The sequence below is a fragment of the Lactuca sativa genome, chromosome 9, assembly GCF_002870075.4.
Source record: "Lactuca sativa cultivar Salinas chromosome 9, Lsat_Salinas_v11, whole genome shotgun sequence".
Taxonomy (NCBI): Eukaryota; Viridiplantae; Streptophyta; class Magnoliopsida; order Asterales; family Asteraceae; genus Lactuca; species Lactuca sativa.
Window position 1 is genome coordinate 80659010 of NC_056631.2, and position 11408 is coordinate 80670417.

Here is an 11408-nt window from a genome sequence, read left to right on the forward strand (position 1 = left end):
TTCTCTGATACCATATAGAAGTTCAAGATTTGGAAAGAATTTCTCATCAGTTCATTAATCTGATTAACCAATACAAAACTATATACATCAAGTAAACAACCAGTTAACTTAACTATGATCAACTAACTAAACTATAGTTAACAAACAACTAATTCTCTAAAAAAGGTCAAACATAGTCAAAAAGTCAACATGACTAACTTCATCTTATCCAATACAATGTCTGATTTGAAACAGAATTTGGCAGTGGCTTGGGAAACACACTTTGATATTTAGTTCAAGGTTATACTTGCAATTGTAGTTATAGACTTATCCAAGTGGGAGAATATTGGATTAAGGGGTCTAAGCTCATAACTAAATTGGTATATATTTGTAATTAAAAGCAAAGTTATTTTTGGGTTGTCCTCATAAGTAGAACTTGATTAGAATGACATTTGTAGAGAGAGGAAATTTTTTAGTTTATTATATGATTAATAAATTGTAATAAATGATTTGTTCATATATTATATGATTGATATGTTAATTTGAAATTGTAATAATTAATTAATATTTAATCAGAATTAATTAGGAATTAATTCGAGGTTAATTAGAATTGATTAAAGGTGTAAGGTTGAGTTGTAATTGTTTAATAGTTGAACAAATGAGAGGTTCCATAACCTTCCTAAGGGGTCGGTTTTTGGAGACCATATTAGGGTTTCTGGAAACATCCATTTGGATAATTAAGAACTAGATAATTGCATAATTTGAAATATTATTATTATATGTTCAAATTATGGTTTATAGGGTTTCCTAATCAGCTATAAATAGGACCTTTATCATAAGCATTTTCATACACTCCTTCTCCCAGAAGAATAGCCAAAATTTTCATTCCATCTCATCGCTCCTCTTGTCTTCTAGTTCTAGGGTTTGGGTACAAACCATTACATGCATCATACTTTTGGTGTTAGCTTTCCACGATCTACAAAGGAAGGGATTCAAGGAATTGTTTACTATAACAATTCAAAGGTATGTAACCCTAGATCTACTTATTTCGATTATGGTAGGATTCTGGTAAGGTTCTTGATATTCATAGTATGTTGCTTTCAAATGTGAAGACATAGATCCTTATAGGTTGCATGTACCCTCTTAATTGTTAATTGAATTTTCCGCATTTTACATGTTTTATAACCTATAAAACCCTTCAGTTAGCAGGGCTCAGTTTCCTCGTCATCATATTCACTATTCAGTCTCATCATCCTCATATTCAGAGACACATTGAAATTTTTTTCCATGTGACAAGGAACTTGATTAGTGTCATAGGTAATAAATTCCATAATTGGTTACTTCCCACACAGAACAACCCATTGACACAAGAACAATTTCCCCTTCAAATTGATTAACACCACCCTTTTGGAACATGATTAACAACAAATGATTTGGGTTGTATTAGGAAGCATACTGGTTACAAAAATTAAGAAAATATATAATATTACAGTCATCAATAATGTGCATATCTATGTTTGATCAATGACATTGAAAAGACTTACTAATATGATTAGTATTTAATATGAACTTCAAAGTAGCCATTTCATAGATATGTCTATTCACTCATATTGCCCTCCACTATAAATAGACACTCTTAAAAAATTGATTATAAGAACTCATTTTCAATAATAGAAATATATATGTGCATATTTTCTAACACAATTTGCATAAAAATATGCTAAAAATGAGCAACAATAGCAATAGAAATAATTTGTTTTGTGACTTTGGAACAACAATCTAGAATGTTTGTACATTTCGTACTGTATTCTAGAATACACTTAATGAGTTCGGGATGTACGATATCATAGTCCAAAATACTTGTACATCACATCATGTTAACCACCACCAACTCTGGAATATTTTGGAATACAACATTCTTATGATGTTGATTAATTTTCAAATTATGCAAAACAGAAATTATTTTTGTTAATAATCTTATATAACTTAGTTTTGATCCTTGATAAAAATTGTTTGATATCAAAATACGTTTTGTTTCAACCATTTTGCCTAATTGCCTCTTCAAGCAGTACAAATAGGAAGTAAAAATTTGTAATCATTAGGTTAAGGGTTTGGAAAAATGTTTTAGTTTCTTTTTGTAAATTTTTGTGATTAAGGAATGAAGTCGAATAGTATTTTATGTTTTAAGTACATTTTTAACGATACATGCATACGTAAAGTAAGAATTCAGTTTCTACAGTCATATCTCATGTCTCAATGGTTATTTCATAAAATCTAAAATACAAATTGAATTATTTTGCTATAAATCATTATAATCTCTAGTGCCTACTTAGTTTTGGCAGAGGAAAAAAAATATAAGGAGAAAAAAAAATGAAAGGAAAATTGTAGATTTGGCAAAAAGCGAAAGTCTATAAACCCCAGCAAAAGGACCTGGGGTTTTGTTTAAGTCCATCGTGTTACTCTCTCCCCCCGCCAATGGAGAAACTCAAATCAGCAATTTCACAAACCCTAATCCTTTCGATTTCACAAAGCAATTCTCGTACCCTCCCTAATACTTGCTCTTCTCTCCATGATTTCTTAAACCAGTTGCCCCAATTTCACCAAGTAATCCAAAACATCTACTCTCTCACTTCGATTTTACTTTCGTCCCAACAGATCCGCTTATGATCATGTAATTAAACCTTTTTTGTTTTATTAATCGTATTTGATTCCATTCACCAGATGGTTGAAGATTTAGCGTACAAGGACACATCACTGTTTCTCAAGAACAAGGAATCCGCTTTGGAATTCAAGCTCAAAGGAAACAACTGCTTCTCCAAGGGAGATAACTCAAATGCCTTGAAATTCTACACACAGGTTAAGAGTTATAACTTTCTATCAATACAAAGGTTTTACTGTCTCAGTAATAATACAAAAGTTCGTTTAACTGATCTGCACAAGGCATCTATATTATTGAATCTGTTCACATTCGATGGTGTCTGCTTGTGTATTGAATCTAATTTATTACTAATGAACAGGCTCTACGATTTGCTCCAAGAGATGTGAATGACATGGGCAAAAATCTGGTGGCAACACTATACGTTAATCGTGCAGCTGTATTACAGGTTCTTTTGAATCCCATTTCAATCATCTATACTACACATAAGTTACTGATTCATACCTGCAAATCAATAAGAAATAGTCAGAATGTTAACCATGGCTTGACAGAATGACTAATTGTTCTACATTTTAACTACTATATAGAAAATGGGTCTTGTGATGGAGTCTTTACAAGATTGCAATCTGGCTCTTGCAATTTGTAGAAGTTACTCAAAGGTGAATTCATCTTCTCAATCTTCTTTATTCTGAGCTATGTATGCTTAGTTTTCTTTTTTATCTTACTACAGTTGACCTATTTCAGCATATTGTCACTGTAGGCATGGTATAGAAGAGGTAAAGCAAACACTTCAATGGGAAATTATGACAATGCAGTTCGTGACTTGAAAGTTTCACTATGCATGGAACAATCTATAAGTGGAAAGAAACAAATAGAAGATGAGATTAATCTAATCTTAGATCAACATAATGTGAAAGACTCTTCACCAAATGTAGCTAAAGTCAAAGACTCTAACATCAATGGTATAATTTTCACATACACTTACACAAAGTTAAAACTTCATATTAGTATGATTTACTCATGATTGTTACCATTTTGATCAGATCAATCACAACAAATACAATTACAGTGTGTTACTACAGAAACAAAAGGAAGAGGCATGGTGTGTTTGACCGAAATACCCCCATCCACTTTGCTCCATACAGAAGAACCCTATGCTGCGGTAAAAATGGTTATTAACTTATTATTGTCATCTATTTTTTTTATATCGTTTAGTGATTTATTTACAGATAATATCAAAGGAATTTCGGGAAACTCATTGTCATTTCTGTTTCAATGAGTTACCTGAAAATGTTGTTCCATGTCCATCATGTTCGATGGCTCTATATTGCTCTCAAGTTTGTCAAGAAAACGCCAGCTGGCAGGATTCACAATGTGATATGAATAAGGATTATGATATTGATTTTGATCTTGAGAAGTATGTTGAAAGTGTTACCAAATCAAATGTGAATATCAACAACCAAAATGATGAACATAAGCATGAATGTGGAGCAAATTGGTCTGCAGCATTACCATCTGAAACAGTTTTGGCTGGTCGAGTGATAGTAAAATACATAAAACAACAAGGGCATTTTGGTAATTCATGCATTGTGAATTTGGATCTTTGTCATAATTATGCACGACTCGATCCAGAAACTAAACTTGAGTTCCACATATCTTCCATCATTCTGTTGAAATGTCTTCACTATTTTTATAGCTCTGAGTTTCAATTAAAAGGGGAGACGATTTCACAATGTGTGTTACTACTTTCACAAATACAAATGAATTCCATGGCAATTGTTCGCATTAAATCTTCTGATTCTTCCGAAAATCATACAACTAGCACTATAGAACAGGTTTTCATTCGTCGATTATGCTCTTTATTTTTAAGTTTTTCACAAAAAGAAAACTCAAAATATATTGTGTTAAATTCAATAGGTGAGAGTTGGTCAAGCTATTTATTTAAGTGGAAGCATGTTCAACCATTCTTGTCAACCAAACATCCACACATATTTTCTTTCTAGAACCCTAAATACACGCGCGATTAAATTTATCCCCTCTGGTCAACCACTCGAGCTTTCCTATGGCCCACAGGTAAATCAGTCTCAGTCCAATACACACCAAACACACAGTGCAATGTAAAATGTCTGATCGAGACTAAATGACTATTTTACCCTTAACTCAGGTTGGACAATGGAGTTGTAACGAGCGACAATCGAGTTTAAGAAATCAATACGCGTTTATATGTTCATGTGCCAGCTGTACACAGACAAACCTATCCGACCTAGTCATCGAGGCTTTTCGATGTTCGAACCCAAGTTGTTCGGGTGTAGTTTTGGATTGTGATGAGGTGGGATATGAAAACCGAAAAGTCACCCTGTTTGGAAGTGCTGAGTATAACAAGGTGAAGAAAGTGGCTAGGCTTTTGTGTGATTTAAATAAAAATCACTGGGTTGAACCGGGTTTTTGTTTAAACTGTGGGGGTATGCGTGGCTGTGGAAGCTTACATGGAACGTTAAGAAAGGGAGAGATTTGTAAGAGGTTGATAGAGTCTGGTGATGAGGTTGCAAGTGGTTTGACTTGTTTAGATATGTTGAAAAAAATATTCCATAAGTACAACAAGAGAGCTGCTGAGGTGGAGGATCACATGGCGAAAGTGTTTTGTGGGATTGGAGAGTTGCAAAGGGCACGTCACCATTGTAAAGCGTCGATTAAGGTGTTGGAGAAGCTTTATGGGGAAGAGCATATTGTGATTGGAAATGAGTTGGTGAAATTAGCGTCTATTCAACTGTCTTTGGGTGAAAAAGCTGAGTTTGAAGAGACTAGAAATCGGATTAAGTTGGTGTTTTCACTGCATTATGGGTCACATGTTGACGTCATGTTTCCACACCTACACTTTCTAAAGTGAAATTGGAATGCACCCATTATGAAGGAATTCAGTTCCTTTTATTTTGTTGATTTTGATCAGGTATAGCATTTGGTAGGGGTGAATGTGATGTGGTTATTAGTTAAAACCAAACCACAAACAGTAAATGTGGTTATTAAATTTTAGAAACCAAATGGTGCAGGTTTTTTTGGTGTTATTGATTTCAAACACTTAGTATGTTATGCTTTTAACACGTAACCTGTTAATCTCTTATGCTATAAACACATAAATATAAATCGAGACATAACATGTATTACATAATTATACCTTCGGATAGATAAATCTTTGCACTACAGATCGGAAGCTTATAAATTTTACAACTAATAAAATGTAGAAAAATTATAATTGATAACTTAGACACAACGTAAACAAACAGTTCCTGAAATCATCAATATTTGACACTTACTTACATGCATACGCTAGTGGCAAAATGATATAATAAAGTAAATAGTCCCGTAGTTTCATATTTATCCATAAATAAAATAATATCTTTACTTTTTTAAATATAATAAAAACATAGTAATATTTAATTTGGAATGGAACCTATAAATATATAAATCTTATATGCAACTTTTAGCATTTTTATTCGGAACCTCTAAATATGCTTATATGTTACATTTTGTTCATGAACATAAGTCCAACTAAGAGGATACAAATGACTGATGAATATAGTGTAAGAGGATACAAAAGAAAGACTGATAGTGTGTCTAAACTTGAAGCATATGAAATATTTAGACTCCAAGACGAATATAGCATCGAATATACATTGTGAAGTCTATAAAAAAAATAAAATGGTCATTTGTTGACCTTTAATGGAGAAATAACAATAAAGACGAAAGCTTATACCCTACACAACCAAATTCACCTATATATTTCACAAATCCCCCACTTCGAAAACCCAAGCTTGATCCCAATTGCCTTTGCTACCCCTGAATTCTGAAACCGATGCTAAAACTAATAAATAATACACAATATCAGAATCTACATGCGTATAATGTAAAGATATTATTATTATTACCTTATGATTTTCATCATCATCCTCTCCTGAAAATGCTGGATGGGCTTGAACCATCTGTGAGAAGTAAATCCGCTTTAGTCTTTCTAGCAAACTTCAAAAGCCGCTTAAACCCTTTGGGTGCATCTTTCTGCACAGGAGGATGCTGTGCATTCCCCCACTCACCACTCTCACTCTCCCCAGTCTCCTCAAGAAGCATCTGAAACAAAGAATGACGAACACGTGGACTCGACACGCCACCTGGCACACCCACATTGGCTGAACCACTACCCACCTTTACATTTACATTAACATCCCTTTCTTCACACACAACAATCTCATCCTCACAATTATTCTCCACCCACGCAGTTGGCGAAATCATCAACTCCTCCTCAACCTCAACTTCAGCTTCAGCTTCAACTTCCACCATTTCTATCTTATTAACACCACTAACATCACAAGTCTCTACCACCTCCTCACACATGGCTTCCGATTCCAATTCTAATTTGGCATCATCAAATTCACACTCTGGTTCTTCACATTTAGTAGTAGTCTCAACCACCTGAATTTTCTCAGGCTCAATCGGGGCTTCAACTTCAGTGGTGATTGGTTCCTCAATTTGAGCCACAGCTTTACTTTTAACCACAACCGCACCTCCACCAGGTCCAATCCCAGTTCCCTTACGAAGAAAAGGTTTTGTTTCCACTGGAACCACACTGCTCTTCTTAGTAACTTTCTTGTAAAAACTCGGCTTAGCGGCAGTGGTGGAAGGAGTCACCGGAGTCTCGACTTTGGTTCGGGGTTTCGGTTTTACCACTGGTGTCTGCTTCTTCTCAATGATGGTTTTAGTGGTCATCTTCTTAGCTTCAGGTTGTGTAGTGGTTACCTTTGAAATCTTGGATTGTGGTTTTGACTTTTCAGCTTTTGTGATTGGAATTGCACGTACAGCTGGCGTTGCAGATTGAGGTTTTCGAGTTGGTGTAGGAGTAGAAGATGTTGTTGTAGGTTTTGGTGATGGGGCTGAAGGCCATGATTTCCGTGTAGCAGGTAATTGAGACAAGGGCTTATTTGTAATTTTCTTCACAACAGAAGCTTTCGGGGTTTCCTTTTTGGCTTCCTTTTTGGGGATTGGGCTCTTGCTCTTTTGAGGTTGTTTATTTTTAGTGGAAACGATTTCAGCTTTTTTATCATCAAGAAACTGTTGCATTTCTTTAAATTGTGCATCTTTTTCAGCTCTCTTTCCGACTTCCTTTCTAAGCTTTTCATCTCTTTTTTGCTTGTAATGATCATAAAATCCACCTCTTTGCTCCTTTGAAGAACTTTTTTTACCTTTGCTAGTATCATTTGTCACACTATGTCTTCTAACTGGTTTGCTTTCCATCATTTTGTTAAACAATTGGTTTAATTCGGCTTCCTTTTGTTCATTCCATGTGGAAATATCCTTCTCACAGCTCCCCTGTTCTTTATCATCAACTGCCACGTCAGCATCCTTTTTGGGGGAGATAGATTTCATGTTTTCTTCTGTTTCTGGATCTTTAGTGATGATTTCAGAAGTTCCATGACTTTCACTCATTCCTGAGCTCCATCTTCTGAGTACAGCTTTTTCTACTATCTTTGGCTTCTGAATTTCAACACCTTGATCTTCTTTCTGTTTACTTTCAAACAGACTTATTTTATCTTGAACACTCATTCTCAGTGCATTACTTTTCGCGACTCTTTCTGACTCTTCATCTTCCTCTTGACTACTTTGACCAGCTTCATCTCTTTGACTTGTGGTCTTAGCATAGTTGAGACTTTTGATACTTAAAACAGCTGGTCTGCGGGGCCCACCTCGTCCAATTTGGATTCTTCTCATTGGAGATGCTGACCTTCTAGAAGCTGCAGATCTTGCAGGAGTTCGGCTTCTTTCAATTGGTGGTGGTTGGTTGTCTTCACTTGAAAACGAGGTTTCACTGTCTGTTGACATCTGGCGTTCTATCTGTGCAGCTTTTGCTGGAGACACACCGTATTTTACAGGTGGAGATAACTGAGAAGTGGGAATACTTGTTTCAGTTATGGAGTCTTTTAATTCACTCAACTCTAGAAGCTTCTGTAACGAGTCCCTGAAACAGGTGATTGAAAATTTGAAATGGTAAATGGAATGGAATCTTGGATTCTAATTCCATTGGAATCTGTAAACCAAATATATATATATATATATATATATATATATATATATATATATATATATATATATATATATATGTACCTTATATCTTCTGCTCCAAAATGATGAGCGAGATTTTCCATGTTGGAAATATCATTGGTTGAGCATTTAGCACCTGTAGCTTGGTTGAGGGCATATGATAAGTTCTCTTTCAATTCTGAGAGCCTCAAATCCACTGTTCGTAGTAGTTCATTCCTATGAGAATATAATTGGTTGAGAAAATGGATTAAAAAAAGAAATTTATGATGAGATGAATAAAAAGAGCATACTTTGATTCGAACGATGATGTCATGTCAACTTCAGCCTGTTAAAACATGAATCACAATGGTTGTTTAAAAAAAAATATATGTTATAGGTGATTAGAAGGTAAACAATTACCAAACACACCTTTGCAAACAAAGAAAGTTGGAATTTTCTGGTCTCTTCTAGTTGAGAAATTTCATTTCCAATGGTAAGAATGTCTTGTGAACCAACAATTTGCAGGAATCTGGTGAATTGAAACAACTTGAGTAAGCAAGAAGTGGACAACTTCTTATATTATTGAAAAAAAAAGAAGAAAAATGGGATGAAGATGAAATATGATATGCACCTTTTCAATGTGGCTGTTGTGAACCAACTATGGTCATTGAAATCCTCGGGTGCTAGAATCTTGAAATTTGAGTTTGAGCTTTTGGATGACAAATCTTTTACTTGAGGTAAATGCAACAATAGTTGTTGCAAGTCTCCAGATGCTACCTTTTCTGCTATATTGCTAGTTGATACACATGCCTCATATCTACAGAACAGAAAAGGGGATATATTGATATAACTTATACTGTAAGAGTATACCATGGATTTAATGAATTTTAATAAGTTGGATATTGGCAAAAGCAAACGTTGTGACTCAACATTAAACATCAAACAATCAGAGTTCTAGATCAAGCAATTAGAAATCTGTTGCAAAGAGATAAGATTTGGCAAATAAAGGCTCGGTAAGTAAGTTGAGAAGAGGAAAACCTGTTATGGCTTGGAAATATCTGAAGTTCAACATAATCAATTGGTGCATCAGGATCAATTCTTCTATCCATCCTCAACAACCTGAATCAATGATATTCCCAATTCAACTTGCTTTCAGCTTTCAATTTCTGAAATACCTCTTCACACGCTCACTTATAGCAATAAGCAAGAGAGCAAACAAGTCATGTCAACTGTTGATTAGAAACATCTTCACTCCGTAGTTGCATTCAGATCAATACTTACCTGCAAGTATACAAAAAAGACGATGATCTTTAATCCCATTCAGAACACTTACATACAATAAACAGCCACTACTAAAAGGAAAAATTAACCACAATCTTTCAGAAAGAAGCAGGAATCATAAGCTAAGAAAGTGTCAACGAGCGAAAGAAGTCAAGGTAATAATGCAAGACCTAAGTCGACTATTGAAGTTTAGATCTAGCAAAAAAAAGCCCTAACAGCAAAAATCGCAGCTCACCGACACAAAAACATAAGAAAACCACAGCTTACAACAGCATTTCCAATCGATTTGCACATTATTTCAAATCCAAAAGCATAGTACAACTCGCTATGCATCTCTAAGCTGAAGCAGCATTTTACACACAAACAGTACCTGCTTGAGTAATGTATCGGAGAAACAGAAAGTCAATGGCTATTAGCACTCGAAGAGGAAGAATCGAAGCTGAGATTTGTTGCGGATCTTAAATGCGGACCTCAAGTAAAATGTCTGTACTTGTTTTCGGATTTGTGTCTGTTAAACAGTGGACGATGAAGATGCAGAGACCAAGATAGCAAAGAGCACACGGTGGTTGACGAAGGCGTTAAGGCGCGTTGGATTACGTTTGATAAATGTAACAAAGAAAATCGGAAAGCGGCGAGACACTGTCACACTGACCGAAGTGATGTGATTCCATTTATATATTTTTTTTCAATGCCTACCGGAATACGCGGCGCGTGAAACTCACCTCCTGCTATTGAATGAATAAAAGCGATGCTATATTCTCCTTATATTCTTATGTGATTATGATTATGTTATTAAATCCTTTTTAGTTTTTTTTTTTTTCAAAATATTAGTCATACTTTGGAAAAGGAAAATTGATATTAGGTGTTGTTGATTATATTGCTGACAGATATATATATAGTTGATTATATTGCTGACAGATATATATATATATATATATATATATATATATATATATATATATATATATATATATATATATATATATATATATATATATATATATATATATATATATATATATATATATATATATATATATATATATAACGAAAAAGCAACCATTGGCGGACCTATGAAGGAGCTCGGGGTAGTCTAGCAACCATTGGCGGGCCTATAAAAGAGCTCGGGGTAGTCTAGCAACCATTGGCAGGCCTATGAAGGAGCTCGGGGTAGTCTTTAGGATGCCCTTCATATTTTGTCCCGTAGTGAATTTTCTACAATTTTTGTTTCATATTGCGGTGCTACTCTAGAAAAATTTGGGAAAATCCCAAAAAAATTAGCTTATTTCTAAATTATAAATTCAAATACAAAATATCCCAAAATTTTTAAAATAGTCAGAATGTCGAATACGTTTAAGTGGTTCAAACTTTTTAAGCTCAAAACAAATTAGTGTAATGAAATAAAGAAAGGTAAAAGTCTGTTTTTTTG

The 11408-nt window shown here is 34.4% G+C and overlaps 2 protein-coding genes across 5 annotated transcripts; one reads left to right on the top strand and one right to left on the bottom strand.

Annotated features, from left to right (window-relative positions):
• Positions 1-2348: 2348 nt before the first annotated feature.
• LOC111885377 (histone-lysine N-methyltransferase ASHR1) lies at positions 2349-5733 on the top strand. Its single transcript, XM_023881640.2, has 9 exons — positions 2349-2583; positions 2701-2835; positions 2997-3083; positions 3223-3294; positions 3396-3597; positions 3679-3797; positions 3865-4470; positions 4553-4708; positions 4800-5733. Exons 1-9 carry the CDS (start codon positions 2455-2457, stop codon positions 5520-5522), a joined length of 2229 nt encoding a protein of 742 aa, XP_023737408.1. The 5' UTR covers positions 2349-2454; the 3' UTR covers positions 5523-5733.
• A 439-nt stretch (positions 5734-6172) lies between these two features.
• Positions 6173-10724, bottom strand: LOC111885381 (uncharacterized). Of its 4 annotated transcripts, none has more exons than XM_023881648.3 (8): positions 10350-10724; positions 9737-9979; positions 9330-9515; positions 9128-9227; positions 9010-9044; positions 8783-8935; positions 6559-8636; positions 6173-6488 (listed from the first exon to the last, which is right to left on the bottom strand). In XM_023881648.3, the coding sequence occupies exons 2-7, from the start codon at positions 9805-9807 to the stop codon at positions 6575-6577; spliced, it is 2607 nt and encodes an 868-aa protein (XP_023737416.1). In that variant the 5' UTR covers positions 9808-9979; positions 10350-10724; the 3' UTR covers positions 6173-6488; positions 6559-6574. The 4 variants fall into 4 exon arrangements, with proteins under 4 accessions (XP_023737416.1, XP_023737415.1, XP_023737414.1 ...); XM_023881647.3 differs by having other exon boundaries at positions 6173-6476; positions 10350-10723; XM_023881646.3 differs by having other exon boundaries at positions 6173-6494; positions 10350-10723.
• Positions 10725-11408: the final 684 nt, after the last annotated feature.

Excerpts from the sequence above, each read along its gene's own strand:
- LOC111885377 (XM_023881640.2), top strand. The coding sequence starts at position 2,455 with ATGGAGAAACTCAAATCAGCAATTTCACAAACCCTAATCCTTTCGATT. Across the intron at positions 3,798-3,864 it reads CAGAAGAACCCTATGCTGCG|ATAATATCAAAGGAATTTCG; the intron begins GTAAAAATGGTT and ends ATTTATTTACAG. Across the intron at positions 4,471-4,552 it reads CAACTAGCACTATAGAACAG|GTGAGAGTTGGTCAAGCTAT; the intron begins GTTTTCATTCGT and ends TAAATTCAATAG.
- LOC111885381 (XM_023881648.3), bottom strand. The coding sequence starts at position 9,807 with ATGGATAGAAGAATTGATCCTGATGCACCAATTGATTATGTTGAACTT. Across the intron at positions 9,045-9,127 it reads AACTTTCTTTGTTTGCAAAG|GCTGAAGTTGACATGACATC; the intron begins GTGTGTTTGGTA and ends ATGTTTTAACAG. Across the intron at positions 8,637-8,782 it reads TTTGGAGCAGAAGATATAAG|GGACTCGTTACAGAAGCTTC; the intron begins GTACATATATAT and ends CACCTGTTTCAG.